Source organism: Pipistrellus kuhlii, unplaced genomic scaffold, assembly GCF_014108245.1.
Source record: "Pipistrellus kuhlii isolate mPipKuh1 unplaced genomic scaffold, mPipKuh1.p scaffold_m20_p_11, whole genome shotgun sequence".
Taxonomy (NCBI): domain Eukaryota; kingdom Metazoa; phylum Chordata; class Mammalia; order Chiroptera; family Vespertilionidae; genus Pipistrellus; species Pipistrellus kuhlii.
In genome coordinates this window covers 31208022-31227539 of record NW_023425416.1, presented here as the reverse complement: position 1 = coordinate 31227539, position 19518 = coordinate 31208022, and the positions used below count along the sequence as shown (strand labels likewise).

General features: G+C 36.6%; 1 protein-coding gene across 4 annotated transcripts in view; it reads left to right on the top strand.

Moving 5' to 3' along the window:
• Positions 1-19518, top strand: part of ANKRD28 (ankyrin repeat domain 28) — a 116909-nt gene that overhangs the window by 7345 nt on the left and 90046 nt on the right. For 2 of the 4 annotated variants that reach the window (XM_036431544.2, XM_036431549.1), the window contains one exon: positions 14312-14384. The exons of the other annotated variants lie outside the window; for them this stretch is intronic. In XM_036431544.2, coding sequence (XP_036287437.1) covers positions 14367-14384 — 18 coding nt within the window. In that variant the 5' untranslated portion in view covers positions 14312-14366. Of the gene's footprint in view, positions 1-14311; positions 14385-19518 lie in introns of those variants that run through there. 4 annotated transcript variants of the gene reach the window in all.

The following is a 19518-nucleotide window of genomic DNA, read 5'->3' as shown; positions in this document are numbered from 1 at the left end:
TTTAAGTAGTTAAGATTGGGGTCACATTAGGTTTCCCTGCATTTTATATTATTTCATTTTTATTTTTCTAGTCTGTTATGAAATTAATATTCAGTGAATGCACTCTACCTGGGCTGGAGTGAGATGCTTCTGGGAAATGTTCTGTGCCTGAAGAAAATAGTTTAGGATTCAATCTTTTGGTTCTGTATAATGCATCTCATGGACAGTTCACATCAAATCAGTCACACAGCAATGCTTCTAATTTAAAACAAAATTAATGAAATCTCCAGTTAATTAAACCAATAATGATTTAATGGGTTAAATGTTATATACATTGTATACAATAATGTCTTAATGTATTATGCATTGTATACAGTGTATACAATGATTAAAGTTCCTAAGTACTTTAGATTAATTTCCACTCCTGCTTTCCAGCCCCAGTTCTTATACTATTAGGTGATTTATCCACCTGCTTTATAGAATACTGATTTTTTTTTTTTTAAGTTACTAGCTTCCCTGTGTGTATACTAATTGGCATACAAAGCGAAGCTTGATAGAATTGCTGCCTCTACAACTTTAGTGAAAAGTCTGCTTTTGCCTAGTAAATTTAAGTTCAAAAGCTTAATTAGTTATGATTTACCAATTAAATGCATTTATTATAAACTTAAACTTATTTTCTACTCTTAGGATATAAAGTACATGGCCTGTGTCACTCATGGTTGAGTGTTGACCTATGAACTAGGAGGTCACATTGGATTCCTGGTCAGGCCACATGCCCAGTTTGCAGGATTGATTCCCAGTAGGGGGCGTGCAGGAGGCAGCCGATCAATGATTTTCTCCAATCATAAATGTTTCTTTCTCTCCCTCCTTCTCTGAAATCAGAAAAATTATATTTTTTAAAAAGGATATAAAGCCACGGATAATATGCAGCAAAGAATAATTAAAATATTTAAAAAGGTAAATCGGGAAGTAACTATCCAAGGTACCCAAAAGCCCCCATAAAAATTTGCCTTATAATAGAAGTATAAGTTTGGAGAAGCAGTCTTTTCTCTTGCATCAGTATCTGTATTAAAAAGTTTGATAGTTTTTTCTTTTTAAAGTTTTTCTGAGATATAATTTACATACCAATTTAAATTGTATAGTTTAGTGATTTCAAGTATATTCACAGAGCTGTATAAGTATCACCACAATAAATTTGGAACATGTTATCACTCCAAAAAGAAACCTCTTATCCCTAAACCGTCACTTCCTCCCTTGCCCTAGACTAGTGGTCAGCAAACTCATTAGTCACCAGAGCCAAATATCAACAGTACAACGATTGAAATTTCTTTTGAGAGCCAAATTTTTTAAACTTCTTCTAACACTACTTCTTCAAAATAGACTCGCCCAGGCCGTGGTATTTTGTGGAAGAGCCACACTCAAGGGGCCAAAAGAGCTGCATGTGGCTCACAAGCTGCATTTTGCCAACCACTGCCCTAGACAACTACTAATTTACCTTCTTTCTCTCTTTATTTGCTTGTTCCACTTAGCATGTTTTTTTTCTTTTTTAAGAGAGCCACTTAGCATGTTTTGTAGGTTCTTTACATTGTAGCATATATCGATATTCTTATTGTTCATATAATATTTCCATTTTATCATATACCACATTTTATTTAACCACTTGACATTTGATGGACATTTGGGTTATTTCCACTTTGGGACTAGTGTGAATAATGCTTCTCTAAACATTTGTGTCAAAGTTTTTGTGTTGAAATAAGTTTCTATTTCTATTGGATATACTAGTATACTTAAAAATGGATTGCTTGGGTCATATAGTAATTCTGTATTTAGTTTTTTAAAGAACTGCCCATTCCTTTTCCATTGTGGCTGCACCATTTTGCATTCCCTTCAGCAATGTATGAGGGTTCTAATTTCTTCATGTTCTCAGTAACACCTATTATCATTTGTTTGTTTTTAAGACATTTTATTATAGTCATCCTAGTGTGTATGAAATTATATCTTCTTGTGGTTTTGATTTGCATTTTTCCCTGGTGGCTAACGACATCGATTATCTTTTTCTCAGAATCTTTGTCCATTTTTAAATTGGGCTACTTGTCTTTTAAAAATATATATATTTCTTTATCAATAAATATATTGATTTCAGAGAGAAAGGAGGAGTGAGAGATAGAAGATAGAAACTGCTGGCTTAGGCCCTCAGTCAGAATCTCCCAGGTTGCCAGAGGATGTCTGACTGCCAGCTTAGACCCACTCTCCCCATGTGCTCCCCTGCTGGCTAGATTGCCCCTAACTACCTCTGCTTCTCTGTCTGCCAAGCTGTAGCCAGCCACAGGTGCTGGCCCTGGACCACAGGTGGGTGTGGCCTATCCGTCTTCCCTGGGATGCAGTGCAGGCAACTTCTCCAGCTGGCTGTGGCCTGGGATCAGAGGGCAGGCGGCTTCTTAGTCTCTCTCTCTCTGGGGCCCAGTTTCTCTTTCTCCCCCAGAAGTAAGGCTTCTGCTGCTGTCTGCAGCCTGGGATCATGGGGAAGGTGGCTTCTTCATCTCCCAGGCTGCAGCCAGCCTCAGGCACTGGCACCCGACTTCTCCAACCTGGCTTTTAAGGGATGTAAAAGCAAACTACATCATCACACTGAATCTTTTTTTATGGAGTGTTTAATCCTTTCCTATTAAATGTTATTTTTTAAAAGATTGAATTTACATCTCCCATTTGCTATTTATTTTCTATTATACCTCATGTTTTTTTTGTTGTTGTTCCTGTCACCTTTTGTGTTTTCTTTTTACAAATTTATTTTTTTAATGGTATTTTTCTTAGTGTTGTTCTTAGGATTACATTTGAATTTATCACAGTTTACTTCAAATTACTATTAATAATGCTCCAGTATAGCTCCATTTCTTCCTCTCTGCTTTGTGCTTATTGTCATACAGGCGTCCTCAAACTTTTTAAAGTGGGGGCCAGATCACGGTCCCTCAGAGAGCTGGAGGGCCGGACTATATGAACTACTAATTCCTACTGTAACACCTCGGCTGCGCTCACTGCCCAAAAAACCTGGCGGGCCGGATCAGACTCCTCTGCGGGCCGCATGTGGCCCGCGGGCCGTAGTTTGAAGACGCCTGTTAGAGGCTCAGTGCACAAATTCATGCATGGTGGGGTCCCTTGGTCTGGCCAGCAATTGGGGCCAATGGGGTTGGGGGGAGCAAGCTGGGCAGACAGCTGGCCTGGACTGGGGGAGGTTGGCCGGCCATGGGAGGTTAGCTGTGGGAGCGCACTGACCACCTAGGGGCAGTTCCTGCATTGAGCATCTGTACCCTGGTGGTCAGTGTTTGTCATAGCAACCAGTCAACCCGTCATTGAGTCATTTAGGCTTTTATATATATATAGATATAATATGTTCATTTATATGATAAACCAGCAATACAGTGTTGTAAGCAATATATTTCTCTTAAAGAGGAGAAGAAAGGAGAAAAATATTTATAGTCTTTTAACCAACATATTTACCATTTCTGATACTTTGTTTCTTCTTGTAGAATTTTGGTTACCGTCTGGTGTCATTTACTTTCCCCTGTACCTCTATTCTCTCTCTCTCTTTTTTTTTTTTTTTTTTTTTTTTTGCTTTTATTGTTATATATAACATCTTTATATGTTATATATGCCTAACAACTTAATTTTTTAGGCAGTTAGTTACCTTTCAAATCAAGAGAAAAAAGTAAAAAATATATTTATATTGTCTTTGATAATGTTATTTTTTCTTTGCCTGTAATTACCTTTACCAGTGTTCTTTATTTTTTATATAGATTCCAGTTATTATCTGATGTCATTTTTTCATTCTAAAGAATTTCTTTTCATCTCTATCTCCTGAAGCATACATGTTAGAATTAGTGAGCCCCCTCCCATCCTCTCAATTAGGATTATATTCCTTATGATTTTATACGGGAGTGAGGATTGAGAAGGGAGAAGGATGGCAGGAGATGAGGCTGGGGCAAAGTAAGTAAGGGCCAATTCTTAGAGTATCTTGGGTTCTATGCTATGGGATTTGAACCTCATAGCTGTGGGGAGTGACCATTGGAATATTTATGCAGAATTCTGTCATCAGGTTTGAGCCTTGAGGAAAGGACTTTGAAAGACTGGATTCTGAAGGCTGTTTTAGAATTGACAGGTGAAGCCGGGACCGGTTTGGCTCAATGGATAGAGCGTCGGCTTGGGGACTGAAGGGTCCCGGGTTCGATTCTGGTCAAGGGCATGTACCTTGGTTGCGGGCATATCCCCGGTGGGGGGTGTGCAAGAGGCAGCTGATCGATGACTCTCATCGATGTTTCTAACTCTCTATCTCTCTCCCTTTCTGTCTGTATAAAATCAATAAAATAAAAAAATAAAATAAAAATAGAATTGACAGGTGAAGGTGAATTTGCCTTTTTCTCTGAAATTCCTACTTCTTTGTTCTTTTGGGCACTTAAAAAGTGCCCAAAGTAATAGCTACTCGATTGCAGGCATAAAATATTTACAGAGTTGTACATAGTTTGTAGAATGGGAATCATGGAGCTGTCTGTGAAGTTTGTGAAACAATAGTTTGAGAACTACTGTCATAGGATGAACTGATTGCTTATTTGTGTATGTGGGATGGGATGCATTTTTTTTTTCTTTTTTTTTTTGGGGGGGGGATGCATATTGAAACTTAAACATCTTTTGGCAGCTGACCTTTTAAAAAAACTTTTTAATTCTTAAAGCCTGGTTATAGATATGCAGTACCTTTCAGTAGTTTTGGTATGACAGAGAAGTATTTGATCATTTTTTTTGGTAATCACAACTTTTAAAAATTGTGTGTGTGTGTGTGTGTGTGTGTGTGTGTGTGTGTGTGTAGTTTTGTTTGCTTCTCAGGAAAAATTGAAGAGCATAAAACTTATTTATTCCAGGTTTTTGCTACCAGTTTTTCACATAAGTACAAAATGAAAGGAAAAAGGTTCCCCTCCCCTGGTCTTGCCAAATTCTGTTGTAAACAATCCTTGTGATTGTCAACTTGTCAATGAACGTTTTTTTCCTGTGAGCAACTTCTGTAGAGGATGACCTTGTTTCTATACTATTCTCATTTATTGCCTATAGTTGCCTTTAGGGGTGCAGCTCTTCTCTTCTCCCCCCGCCCCCCATTATTCATAAAAAATCATTAAACTTACCATTTGCAAGATTTTAACAGTTTTTCATTAAACTGATGGAAGTTAGAATTGAAACTGGGAGGAGTCGGGGGGTGGGGGAGGATTTACCTATATTAGTCTTGAATTTAAAATTTTCTAGAGAATAAGGGCTGCATTTTGCCCAGTATCAAACAGGTAACAAGGAATTTAGGAATATACTTATGTCATGCCTGTTGTCTTCCTGTATTTTTACTCACAGTTGCTATCAGGTAATAATAGTTCTCATTTTATTCATCAAATCTTGCATGAGTCCTTTGTTGGCATGTACTACCCTTGAATCATTTGGAAAAGGGGTTCTGGAAAATATAGTTCCACAGTTCTGCCTTCTGATGCAGAAGAGACTATAGAATCAGGTACTGGTGATGTACAATTTACAATAGACAAGATAAGCACGTATAAATTTGCTCTTATTTTCCTCCCTGTATTAACACACAAGATGGCTTACTTGATTATTATGTACTTTTCCCCTCATTCAAACCCCCCCCCCCCCCATGGATATATTTTGGAGATCTTTGAAAAAGATTTTACTAACTAGTTAGTTGCCCTCTACATAGGCTATATCAAGTTATATTTCCACCTGTAGTGTATCTCTTTCTGTTGTTTTGTATCCCTGCCAACTTTGCATCCTGTCCTCTTTATTACAAACTAGGGCCTGGTGCACGAAGATTCATGCATGGGGTCTGGGTTCCTCAGCCTGACGTGCGCCCTCTCCAATCTGGGAACCCTCAGGGGAGCCCTCTCCAATCCAGGAGTTTCTGTCTGTCTTTGCAATCATATGAGCGAATTGTCTGAGATCCCAGTTCGGTTTGGTTTGTTACTCACAGAATAATAGATGCTTCTTCTTTTTTTCTTTTTTCTTTTTTTCTTTTCTTTGCTTCATTGGTGGAAATTTCCTAGAAGTTTTAGGACATCTTCCTTTTAATTTTTCCTAGACACTTTGATTTTATTTATGTCTCTCACCTTTGCTTTTCCTCCATCCTCCACTGCAACAGTAATTTGCTCCAGTCTCACTTTGCTCTAGTGAATAGGAGATCTGTCTGCCACCAGAGCTACAATTCACAGCATTCCTGGTGCTCCCCACGCTTTTGGGCTTCCGCTTCTGGTCCTACGGCTGCCACCAGAACTACTACTCCCAGAATTCCTGGTGCTCCGCACACTCTGGGTTTTCCCTTCCTGCTCTGTCTTTGTCCTATAGCCTTCTGCTCTGTATCTGTCCCATGGCTTCCCACTCTGCCAAGTCTTCCAAACTTCCAGCTCTTTCTCTCTGCTCTTCATCTGGAGGCTTGAAAGCCAAGTTTCCTAAGCTGCTCCACTCTCTCCAGGCTCTCCTGCCCTGCACCTGTGTATGCAAATTAACCTGCCACCTTTGTAGGGTTGATTTGCATACTCACTCCTGATTGGCTGGTGAGCGTAGCGGAGGTATGGTCAATTTTACATGTTTCTCTTTTTTAGATAGGATGGTTTTTTGCCTTTTTTTGTCCAACTCCTTGATGAAAGAGTTTTGAAATTTCCCACATCCTCTCAATCATCCTGGCCAAAGTGACATCTGACAACACATGCACAAACACACTTTTTTTACACTCAGTTCACCCTACTACACTTGATTGGGTTCATTGAGTTTCTCTGGCTATATAATGTGTTTCATTTCCTTTTTGCCTGTTTTTTAAGTCTGGGCTTTCTTATTATTGTTGTACTATATCATTTTACCATAAACACATTGAGTGTGTGCTTGTCTCCTTTACTAAAACTATAGTTCCTTTAGTATAATGCTATGCTATCACTTTATTGCACATAGTGGCAACTGTTAGAATGAATAACACATGCTTCTAAACAGAAGGTATATGCAATTTTATAAGCTTCTCATTTAGCATAAAAACATGTGCTAGACCCCTCCTAATCACACCAAGTAGCTATATTATTATTATTTCATTTAAAATATTTCTCAGCCGAAACCGGTTTGGCTCAATGGATAGAGCGTCGGCTTGGGTACTGAATGGTCCCAGGTTCGATTCCGGTCAAGGGCATGTACCTTGGTTGCGGGCATAGCCCCAGTGGGGGTGTGCAGGAGGCAGCTGATTGATGACTCTCTCTCATCAATGTTTCTAACTCTCTATCTCTCTCCTTTCCTCTCTGTATAAAATCAATAAAATATATTTAAATAAATAAATAAAATGTTTCTCAGGGACACATTAAAGATAGAGCTCCCATATCTAATATGGGTTCAAATAGCTTAATTTCATTCTGGTCATGCTTCACCTAGTTGCTACATAATCTTCCTAATTATAATTTTTAATGGTTGCATCACATTTCATAAAGTCAATTTATATTTTGCCCTTTAAATATTTAAGTAATCTGAATTTTATTTTTCAAAGTTGTAAATTACATTTTAGTGTTACATTCAGTGTTTTTTAAAGTGTACAATTCAGTGGCACTAAATACATTAACAGTATTCTACAACTGTTAGTACTATCGAGTTCCACAATGTTTTTATCACCTCCAAAAGAAACCCATTTTCATTAAGCAGTTAACTTACCCTCTATCCCTGCCCTCAGTTTTTAGCAACTTCTTTCTGCCTATATGGATTTGTCTATTTTGGGTATTTCAGATACATCATCAAAAAAGAATAATTTGTTTAGCATGTTGTATTTAAGTGTAAGGAAATGTACATATTTACATTTTAAAAAATATATTTATCCAAATATTTGACAACTTGAGTGGTTGTGAGGAGTCATGTTAAGGGGGAGTAAATATCTTGTCTGATTCTGGCTAGTTTCATGTTGCTTTATTCAAGTTGCTTTTGAAGAATATACTGTTAAGTTCCTTTTGCTTTTTATAGTAAGCTCACCATTCTAAGAACTCATCAGCTTAGATCAGAGATGGATTAGATTGGCAATATCTGAACATGTTTCTGGTTGTCACACTTGGAGGGGTGTATGCTACAGACATCTATGGGAAGAGGACAGGGATGCTGCTAAACATCCTGCAATGGACATGACAAGACTCCACAACAATTATTTTGCTTAAAATGTTAGTAGTGCTGACTTTGAGAAACTTTGATTTAGATCTACCATATCTCCCTAGTTCCCTAAATTGGCTGGTATGTTTTCTGATAAAGTTTAGACCTAAATTGGACCTAACCACTTTAACTTTTTAAATTTCTCTTTTTCAATTATGTGTGAGTAGAATCACAAGGCGATGTCAATCTAATACTGCATTGTCTCTTCCTTATTTTTAAATTCACAATATAATTTATTTTCTTTAGTTAAAATTTTTTTTATATAATTTAATTCTTAAACTTTATCACACAAAGATATAAATGAACCCCTATGAACTGATTATCCATTTACAAAAATTATCAACATTTTTACCATTCCTCAATGTTTTTGGAGTGTTTTAAAGCATATTTGGTATGTGTCATATTTTCTTTTGTCAGATTCTTTTTAAAGTTAGCTAAAATAATTCTAAACAAACTTTGAACATTGTATATGATTGGTTTCTAAAGTCACCCTTAAAAAAAAACACCCATGTGTTTTTTTTGTTTTGTTTTTTTTAAAATAAATTATTGATTAAGGTGTTATATATGTGTCCTTATTCCCACATTACACTCCTATCCCCCCCACTCATGCCCTCACCCATGTTGTCTGTGTCCATTGGTTAGGGCCATATGCATGTATATAATCCTTTGGTTGATCTCTCCCCCTTACCTCCACTCTACCCTACCTTCCCTCTGAGGTTTGATGGTCTGATCGATGATATTTCTTTAAACTCAGACATCTCAGTGTAGTGTTTACTGAGCAAAAGAATTCTATTTAACTTTATTTTTCTGGTAGCTTCCAGTTTTCCTGATATCATTCATCATTGACGAGTATACCTTATGATTTCTAATGCACCATATGTGGGTATGTCTCTCTTTCTCTGTCTTCTATCAAAGCATTTATTGCACTGCTTGGCAGTTTACATTTTACTTATCTTTCTCCCTTACTAGAAGATGGGTATTTTGAGGGGAATAAGAAATGGTACCTGTCCTCAAGGAACTTACGTTGTGAGTAACAAGTATTGGGTTGGACCACGCGAAGTTGCTGATGTTAATTTTTAACCTGTAAAATCTAGTATCTTCTTGACATAAACAGAAAAATAAGAAAATGAAGCCCTGTCGGTGTGGCTCAGTTGGTTAGAGCATTGTCCCTTGTACTGGAAGGTCATGGGTTGGATTCCCGGTCAGGACACATGTCCAAGTTGTAGGTTTGATCCTTGGATGAGGTGCCCACAGTAGGCAGCTGATCAATGTAACTCTCTCACATCAATGTTTGTTTCTCTCTCTCAATGTATCTCTCACTTCGATGTTTCTTTTTCCTTCTCTCCCTCCCTCCTCTCTTTTGTTTCCTCCACTCCCTTCCTTCCTCTCTTAAAAAAAAGAAAAGAAAATGAAAATTCTCTTCTAATAAGATCCTATCATCAGTATGAGAAATGTTCTTGCATGACATTGTTCATCATTGTTATGTGCTAATAATTAATAAGCAGAGCCATAGAGCTGGATATACTGATGTATATGGGATACATCCCCTTCTCACTGTGGAAGACTGGGTCTTTACAGTATTCAGATGTGCTTAACTGTATGGTTAATCTGTCAGTGTATGCACAGATTTAGTTTCAGTTTTAATTCACTCCTAATTCTAGCACCTGCTTTTTTTTAAAATTTACATCTTGAACTATAAGACACTTTGGCAATGATTTCTATAAGTTACTGAAACTTTTGACATACTTTGTTGTGTAATTGTGTAAAAAGATACTCTAAATACACTTTTCAGTTTGATGTAATTCAATTATTTTGGTCACTTAATATTTTGGGGGGTTTAATAAAAAGAGTAGTAAATTAAAGGCACCAAATATTTTTCCTTTTGAAATAACTTAATATTTTAAAAGAAGAGAAAGAAGACATTAAGGCAATCATACAAAAAATAAAAGTCTTGTATTTTCTTCTCTAATATATTGTATATAATCTTTATTTTTCAGATTATTACAATTGTTTCTCCTTTTCCCCCACCCCTCATAGCTCCCCTCCACCTGATCCCCACTCCACTCTCTGCCCTTACCTCCTCTTCCCCCCCCCCTGCTGTCCTCATCCATAGGTGTATGATTTTTGTATAGTCTTCTCATATCCCCCACACAGACACCCCTTTCCCCCTGAGAATTATCAATCCCCTCCCATTCTATGCCCCTGATTCTATTATATTCACCAGTTTATTCTGTTCCTCAGATTATTAATTCACTTGACTTTTAGATTCATTTGTTGATAGGTATGTATTTGTTGTTCATAATTTTTATCTTTACTTTTTTCTTCTTTTCCTCTTTTTAAAGAACACCTTTTAGCATTTCATATAATACTGATTTGGTGGTGATGTACTCCTTCAGCTTTTTCTGATCTGTGAAGCTTTTTATCTGCTCTTCAATTCTGAATGATAACTTTGCTGGGTAGAGTAATCTTGGTTGTAGGTTCTTGCTATTCATCACTTTGAATATTTCTTGCCACTCCTGTCTGGCCTGAATAGTTTCTGTTGAGAAATCAGCTGATAATCATATAGGTGCTCCCTTGTAAGTAACTGTTTTCTCTTGCTGCTTGTAAGATTCTCTTTGTCTTTTGCTCTTCGCATTTTAATTATGATGTGTCTTAGTGTGGTCCTCTTTGGATTCCTTTTGTTTGGGATTCTGTGAGCTTCCTGGACTTGTAAGACTATTTCTTTCACCAGGTGGGGGAAGTTTTTGGTCATTATTTCTTCAAATAGGTTTTCAGTGTCTTGCTCTCTCTCTTCTTCTGGCACCCCATAATTCTGATGTTGGTACACTTAAAGTTGTCCCAGAGGCTTCTTACACTATCTTCAACTTTCTGGATTCTCTCCTCTTCTTGCTTCTCTGGAAGAGTGTCCTTTGCCTCTTTGTATTCCAAATCTTTGACTTGTTTCTTGCATTCTTCTAGTCTGCTGTTGTGTCTCTGTATAATATTTTTTATTTCAATCAGTGTATGTTTAATTTCTAGTTGGTTTAATTTCTTTTTCATATCCTCAAGGGTCTCGTTAAATTTATCGGCCTTTTCTAGGAAATTTTTGAAAAACCTTATAACTGTGGTTTTGAACTCTATATCCAGTCTTTTGTTCTCCTCCATTTCTTTTGTTTGAGATCTCCTCCCTTTTCTCGGCATTTTCGCTGTTTCCCTGAGTTGGTAGGGTAGCTTTGTGAGCCTGGGTGTTCTATATGGTTCAATGGGTCAGCCTCCCAGTTGCCTGATGTGGACATTCTTGGTGCACCCCTTTGTAGACTGTGTGTACACCCTTGTTGTAATTAAGTCTTGATAGTTGTTGGTGTCACTGCGAGGAATTGACCTCCAGGCCAATTGGCTGTGAGGACACGTTGTCTCTATAAAGGAAGAATTGCTGTAATGGAGACATGTTTATGGGGACGGACTTGTTCCCGTAGGGTTTTGGTGCTCACTGAGTCTGTCTCTTGAATGTGTCCCTTATGAGGGTAGTTGAAATCTGGTGTCATCTCACACCAACTATTAGATACACTAGTTTCTGGATCTCCAATGGGGTGCAGTTCAGCTACTTTCTGAGACCTCCCTGCAGGAGCTACAGCGAGAGCCACAGCCCTTTCTTCCCTTTTTGGAGCTTGGAAGCTTTGGAGCTATCTGCACCAGGTTGCAAGTTTGTTAGGTTAAACTGCAATAGAGAAGGCCATTCATGTGCAAAAGTCACGGCTTGGAGCTTGGGTGTGTTTGTAGATTGTGTGGGGCAGAGTCTCAGGGTGGAGTCTCAGGGTGTCTCTAGGCTAGGGTGTGGCAAACAACGATGGCTGCCAATCAGCCTTCTCTGCCTCTCGCCCCAGTACAGCAAACAATTATTCTTGCATGCAGCTCCGCAAGCAAGCCATCCTCACTTTCCGACCTGATGGCAGACATTCTAGCTTCTCCCCAGAAACTGGATTTCAAAGAGATTGGTAGCTTGTCTCTCTTCGGGTTGAAGAAAGCAACGCTCTCCGCCGTCTTGGATCTGCCGCCTGCCCATATCATGCTTGCGCCCCTGTACCTCAGTTTTTCAGCTCTTGTGCCCTGAATGTTCCTTTTTCTTTCAGCCTAGTTGTAGAGCTTCCTTTCAGCCAGTTTTCCCATGGTTTGGGGTGATAGACATTTTGCTTTTAGTTGTAGTTTTGAAATTGTGCACAGCAGCAGTTTAGGTGTGTTTACCTAAGCCTCCATCTTGGATCTTCTCTAATATTTTTTATGTGGTTATTTTTATTGTAAATTATATATAGAGGGAAACTATACATTTTTTGTATTATATATGTATATTTATATAATATTTAGGTTTTCAAGTTGATCTTTTACTATCCCATATTACAAGTCTGGGAAAAGGGATATATGAGAGATTTTGTGTGAGCCTCATGAAGCTAGAAATTATTACTCTATACTGTTGTACTTAGCCCATAGTAGTTATTAGCAAATGATTATTGAATAAGTTATTCATGGGGGTGGGAAGCCAGGCCAACTGGAGTTGGTTAGAGTAAGAAAATGTTAATTTTTACATCACACACACACACACACACACACACACACACACACGTGGGCATAATTATGTTTATAGTTTTGAAAGTTTATTCTTATTTTATTAGTTATTGTATTATTAACCTACTTTTGCCCACTCCTCTATGTGTGTGTATGTGTGTTTCATCAGTACAAATGAAACTTTTGCAATTACTTTTTTTGTAAAAATCAAGATCACAATTTTTGAGATAATTGTGAATGCTATAGTAACACAAGACTATTATTTTCAATCAGTTAATTAGGAATTTGCTCATGACATTGTTTTGACTATTAACATAAAATTTAACCATTAACTATTAAAATGTACAAAGCTTTATTTTTCATTTGAAACTCTTGTTTAAAATACATGACTCAGGGAAAACCAACTTTATATTGGTAATAATAAAATAAATAGAAGCGCTTGGCAAATTTACTTTCTTTTGTATTTGCTGCCACCAAATGGCAAATTAATAAAATTACTGTTACATTAGTATATGGTAGTTATAAAAGTAATGGCCCATTATTATTTTTATGAGGTTAATTTGTTCATACAGAGTTTTGACAAGAGGAAAAGAAAAAATTTAATATGTTTAGAATCGTAGCTACCCACTAGAGTGGACAGGTTGGTTTCTATCTTCTAACATACTGGAAAAGCGTACTAGAACACAGCTATAATCACATCGACAAAGATAGTAAAAACTGGTGATTCTTGCAGACTAATAAGAAATGAGGTTGACGGCATGCTCTATACAGGGAATTTAATTCTGACATTAGTTCTTTATAGGCCATTGCACGTGAGAATTATGGTTCCAAAATATTTTAGGCCTAATTTTATTTACTTGAAGGCAATCCATGTTACTAAAAATAACTGTTGGAATAAGATTCTGGAAAAATTATTATATTGAATATAAGAAAAAAATTGGAGCAACCCAAATGTTTAATCTTAGGAAATTGGTTAAATACAGTAACATAATACTTTTAAATGTAATCTCTATATAATCATTGAAAGTGTTTTTGGGGAGAGTCCATATTGCCAAGTGGAGGAAGAAGGGGAGAACAAATTACTAAACAGTAATTATCACTTTTTTTATTTTAAGTACATTAGCTTTCTTTGGGAGATATTATGATTTCTGTATATATTACTAAAATGAACATGTTTTAAATATTCAGAAATTATATAGATTAAATATTTTATACTTTATAGATAGTTTCTTAGATTAAGACACCCCGCCCCCATGGAATTATGTGATTATTATAGTGAATATATTTGAATAGTTCTTTTTAAAAATATGAAAATATTGTGTTGTTAGCAATTCTAGGACTCAAACCCCACTTTTGAGTCTCTTCTGAGAATGCAGTAAGGATTGGTTCATATATAAAAAAAACTTAAAAAAAAACTGTCTTATTTTACAGATTAATTTTTTTTCTTGATAGAAGGGTATGACCAAGTTCAGAATTAATAAGATTTTTAATATCCAATAATTCAATGTTTAAAGGTACTAGTTATTTTTATAACATAGCCCTTCTTTTCTAGTGTCAGCATATTCTTGCTTTTGATATCTGTTTTCTGCTACAGGCCTGAGAGTGGAATTGAAACAATACAACTACTGCTTCCACCAGAGGAAAATAGTATGGGGATTCCTATTATGGTAGGTTATTTTCCAGTGGTCTCTCTGCAGTAATATAGGCAGCTCTTGTGATTTATTAGTTTGTTGCTATTTATGCCTTTCATAACTTAAACTTCGCTTTTATACATATGTGTATATGAAAAATATTTAGTATAAGCTAAAGTCTTTTGTTGTAGGCTTGTTTATACCAGGTATACCAGTTAATAATGCGGATTTTGTAATCAAAGAAAACACGGTAATTTCAAGAGAAACATCAAAAGTGTTTTATTCAAAGTATCCATTGCTAGCTACACATTTCCCCATCTTTCAGGTAATTTGTGGATACTGGCCCAATAAAACTTTTCTTGTTTTGAGGCAAACCATTCAGAGACCCAATTTTCCACTTCTTTGTATGTTTTTGAAGTGCTGCTCAGAAAGTGCATGTGCCATCGATCGCAACAAGTGGTTATCTGAAGGAGCAAGGTCTTGTGAATACGGCGGGTGGGTTAATACTTCCCAGGCAAGATCTTTTAAGGTGTCTTTAACTGGTTTTGAAGTGTATGATGGTGCATCATCATGAAGCAAAATTACTTTGTTGTCTTCTGGAACATTCTGGGAGTTTCACAATCAAAGTGTGGTTCAAATTGATTATTTGTTGTTGGTAGCAATGAGTATTAACGATTTCACCTGGTTTTAGAAGCTCATCATATACCACACCTTCCTGATCCCACCAAACTCAGAGCATTGTCTTCTTTCCAAACCAATTTGGCCTTGCAGTCGATGTTGATCAACCCATGATTTTGTGCATTTGGGATCCTCAAAATAAATCCACTTTTCATCACCAGTCACAATTTAATGCAAAAAAGACTTTCTTTTGTGCCATTGAAGCAACATTTTACTGATGACTTTTCGGTTTTCCATTTGTCTTTAGTTCAGTTGATGTGGTACCAATTTTCCTCCCTTAAAAATATTTCCCATTGCTTATAAATGATCGGGAATTGTTTGTTGAGGATCGTTTAATCTTTAAATTGTTTTTGAGTTTGACACAGGTCTTCATCCAAAATGCTTGTAATTGTTGGTTTTCAGACTTTTTTGGTTGACCTGGATGTTCTTGTCTTTCACATCAAAATCATTACTTTTAAAAAGTTTAAACCAGCGTTCACAAGTATTTTGAGATGGAGCATGTTCACCATAAGCTTCCCAAAGTATTCAGCAGCACTTTTCTTCAAAATAATGAATTAAAACTTCCTGCAAATGCTCTTTTTTTGGCACAAAATTCGACATTTTTAAGTGTAAAAATATCTATGATATTAACACTTTCAGCAAATTTGACTTATGAAGTTTTGAAGCTTGTTGTCAATACAACAAAATAGCATACGTATCAAATTGCATATATATATATCAACATATGTGTAACCATCTATTGAAAAAATCCGCATTATTAACTAGTACTCCTAGTAAGTGTGGTAGGCCAGATATTTCTGGAAAACTTAATAAGATAGATTTTCAGTGGAAGGTGCTTAAAATCTGACTTAAAATCTATAGCATATTGAAAGGTTCTGTAGAAAGGAAGAAACTATAACCCAGCCTGCAACCTACTGTACTTTTTGTTAAATATTTTTTTATCCAAATGATAATGCCATTTGATATTAACTAGGCTTAATGCAAAGGTATTTCAAAACAAAAAATCACTTATTGGTTTTGGGTTTTTTGTTGTTGTTGTTATAATTTGTTTTTAATTAAACTTTTTTTTAAAACAAGAGGACAGGATAAGAAAGCTGTTCTGTGGAAAACTGAAAGATTTTATCCATTTTTATTTTGGGAAGAGGGGAGCTGATTATTGAGAAAATGTTATTTAATAGGTTTTCTTGAGACAGGTATAAATTTCTGTCATTAAAGATTAATAGTCTCTAGAAATTCTTAATTGTGTATGAATTGGTCAACTATGAATCTTTACCTGGCCTTTCAGTGTTGTCTACCAAATTTAAAAAGAACAACATTATATGATGCCTCTCATTTGTTACCTTGAATGGCTTTTATCAACTAGAATTCCATTGGACATTCATCCCCACACTCTTTCTTCTCTTCTTTATAAACTATTTTTCCTAATCTCTGGCTCAATTAAGGCTTTGGATGAATATTGAAATACTCTTATCCTAATTCAATTAAGCATTTGGGTAATGGGTGGGTAAGTCAGAAAAAGAAAAGTTGAACTTAAGATAATAAGAATAACATTTGATTGGGAAAATGGTAACAAATAGCAGACACAGTCAACATCATATTTTGCCCCCCCCCCCCCTTTTTTTCTTTTCTGGAAATGTGTGTTGAAGACCAGGTAGAGGCACAAATTCAATTACTTGTGCTGTGATTGCTGTCTAAGTTGTAATTTTCATCTTTTACCACTGGATGGTGTATTTGCATTGGTTTCTGCAAATTTTCTAAGTTCACATAAGGAATCATTTTAAAATCCATCACTTAGAATAGTGAAATTAACATTCTTAGGACGTATTGGAATGTGAACTTTTGTCATATAACCTTTCCAGGACTTATATTTCTTTCCTGTAAAGTAGTGATTAAGGTTAGCAAATTATAAGAAGTGGTATTGCTAAAACAACAAACACAAATGTGTAGACCTCTGAAGAAACGATCAAATTACTCATGATCCTGCCACTGATTTAACTAATCTACTGTTGTTGCTGAAGACAAGGCGGTGGTCTTCAGCAACAAAATTAATTGAATAAGCAAGCAAATAATATTTAATGTATTAAAAGCAAGCAAATAACATTTAATGAATGATTTATAAAAGTGATGGGTAGTATAGAGAATGGTTAATCAGGACTCTTGTTTATAAAGGACAGATATCACAACTCAAAGTAGCTGAAACGCAAAAGGAAATTTATTAGTCAGGTGATAGGAGTGGTCAGGCAAAGTTAGATCCAGAACTTGGTGATAGTGGATTCTCCATCACCACCCCCGTCCCCTTTTTAAACTTTGACATTTTTCCTCTTACAGGCAGGCAATTTAGCTTACATTTTTCTTTCTTATAATCCCAAAATAAAAGAGATTATCTTTCCCGATAGCCTAGGCAAGAAAGCAAGTCCTAGGAAGGCTGTGAGTGTGTGTTCTCACCTGAACTAGACATGGGGCTAGGAGTAGGTAGGTGGTACTCTGGCCAGTCCTGGACCTCTTATATATGTCTGGATCAGATGTACTCTATAAAGAAAGAGATTCTTGTGAAATAACCTATGTCTGCTACTAGGATGGATAGAAATAGAAAAAGGAGAGCCAAGAGTTGAGATGAGATGGTTTTGATAACTCATGTGAAGACTAAAGTGAATCTGAACTCGGTCACTATGAGGGAAGAGAGAATTCAGGAAAAGTTTTGGTAAAATTCCTAGGTCTTGGTGCCTAACTATAAGTGGGAGATGAAATAAGGTAAGCCTTTCAGGTAATTATTTTTATGTTCTAGGTCCTGTATATTGGTGGTGCCATTACTATTAGCCAGCTTAGGAATTTCAAAAAAAGAACACTTTGGGGAACTGGATTAGAGGTGATAAAGTGAATCCTGACATGCTGAATCTGAGATAATACAGAATATGCAGGTAAAATGGCCTACTGAGCATTTGGAAGTTGAGTCTGTAGGCTAGGAATGGAAATAAAGACTTTGAAGTATCACGTAGTCAATGGATGATACTATGGGAATAGATGAGATTGTCTAGAAAGAAATAGTAGTACTAGCTTTCCTTGCAGTAAAAAATGAGCTGAAAGGAACGCCAGTATTTAAATACGGGTGACTGAAGAAAAGCCAAGTAAAAGGGGGCCAAAGAATAAGGTGGGGAAAAATAGGGGATACTTTTATGGAGGTAGCAAGAGGAGCATTGGTGTCCAATAGTATATAGTAGTTGAGGAAAATGAGGATTTTTGGTGATCTTAGAGCAGTTTCCAAATGGTGAGTATGGAAGTCAGATTGCAGTAGGTGAAACAAGTAGGAATGGTAGCTTGTTAGGGAGGCAGAGAAGTTTCCAGTGGGCCAGGAGGAAGGAACAGAGATAGCAGTAAGGGATAAATCAGAATGATATAAGAGTCAGAATTGATAAATGTAAGGTCTGTAAGAAGATGGAAATATTTTTTAATAAACTTATATTTTCCTCTGTGAATACAAACTCTTCCCGTCAGATTGTGAAGTCTTTGAAGTTTGTACCTGGCATGTTAAAATGTGCTTGGCCCAGGCTTACTTGATTGGAGCATTGTCCCATATCCCAAAAGGTTGTAGGTTTGTTTCCCAGTCAGGGCACATACTCAGGTTGCAGGTTTGAACCCTGTTGATGCTTCTCTATTACTGATGTTCCCCCCCCACTCTACCTTCCTCTCCCTCTCTCCTTCCCTCCCTCCCTCCCTTCTTTTCTCTCTCCCTCTCCCTTCCTCTTTCCCTCCCTCCCTCCCCTTTTTCCTTCCCTTTCTCCCTCTCTCCCTCCTCTCCTTCCCCCTCCCGTTTTCTGTAAAATCAATTTTAAAAACATACACATATCCTTGGGTGAAGATTAAACAAACAAAATAAGTGCTTAATAAATGATCAATGAATGAAATATCAGAGGGGAAAGTTAAAATATGTTTGGAAGTAAATCAGAAGGAAGTTGAAGGAATTCATCTGTGTTGTCCTGTTTCTCTGAGAAGTAGAATGTCAACAGATAATGCCTCCCACTTACTTACCTTAAAATATTTTTTATGAGACTAGATGTGAGAGCATTCTTAAAGTAGGAAATACTCCTACAAATGGAAGGAAGTAGTACTTTTCATTTCTGGCATCTTAATTTTGAAAGGGACTTTAAATCAGATGATACTCTGTTTTTGACAACTCAGAAATCCCATATGCTTCCTTAACAACTGCTAATTTAACTTCTCTTAGGTGTGTGATGTGTGGGAAGAGCCAGCTTTGGAGACAGATGGGCCTTTAGTAGAATCCAGTTTTCTCCATTTCTTAGCCATGTGGTTTTTTTCAATATTTGACTTGTCCAGCCAGATTTTTATCTGTGAAATTATGATTTAAAACTACTTTGCAAACAAGTTGTTAAAACTGACTACACGTAAAGTGCATAGAGCATCAGGTATTTAAATTGGGTGAGATGAATGTTCATCCCTGTTTCACATGAACAGCCAACCTTGCTCCATCTTCAGG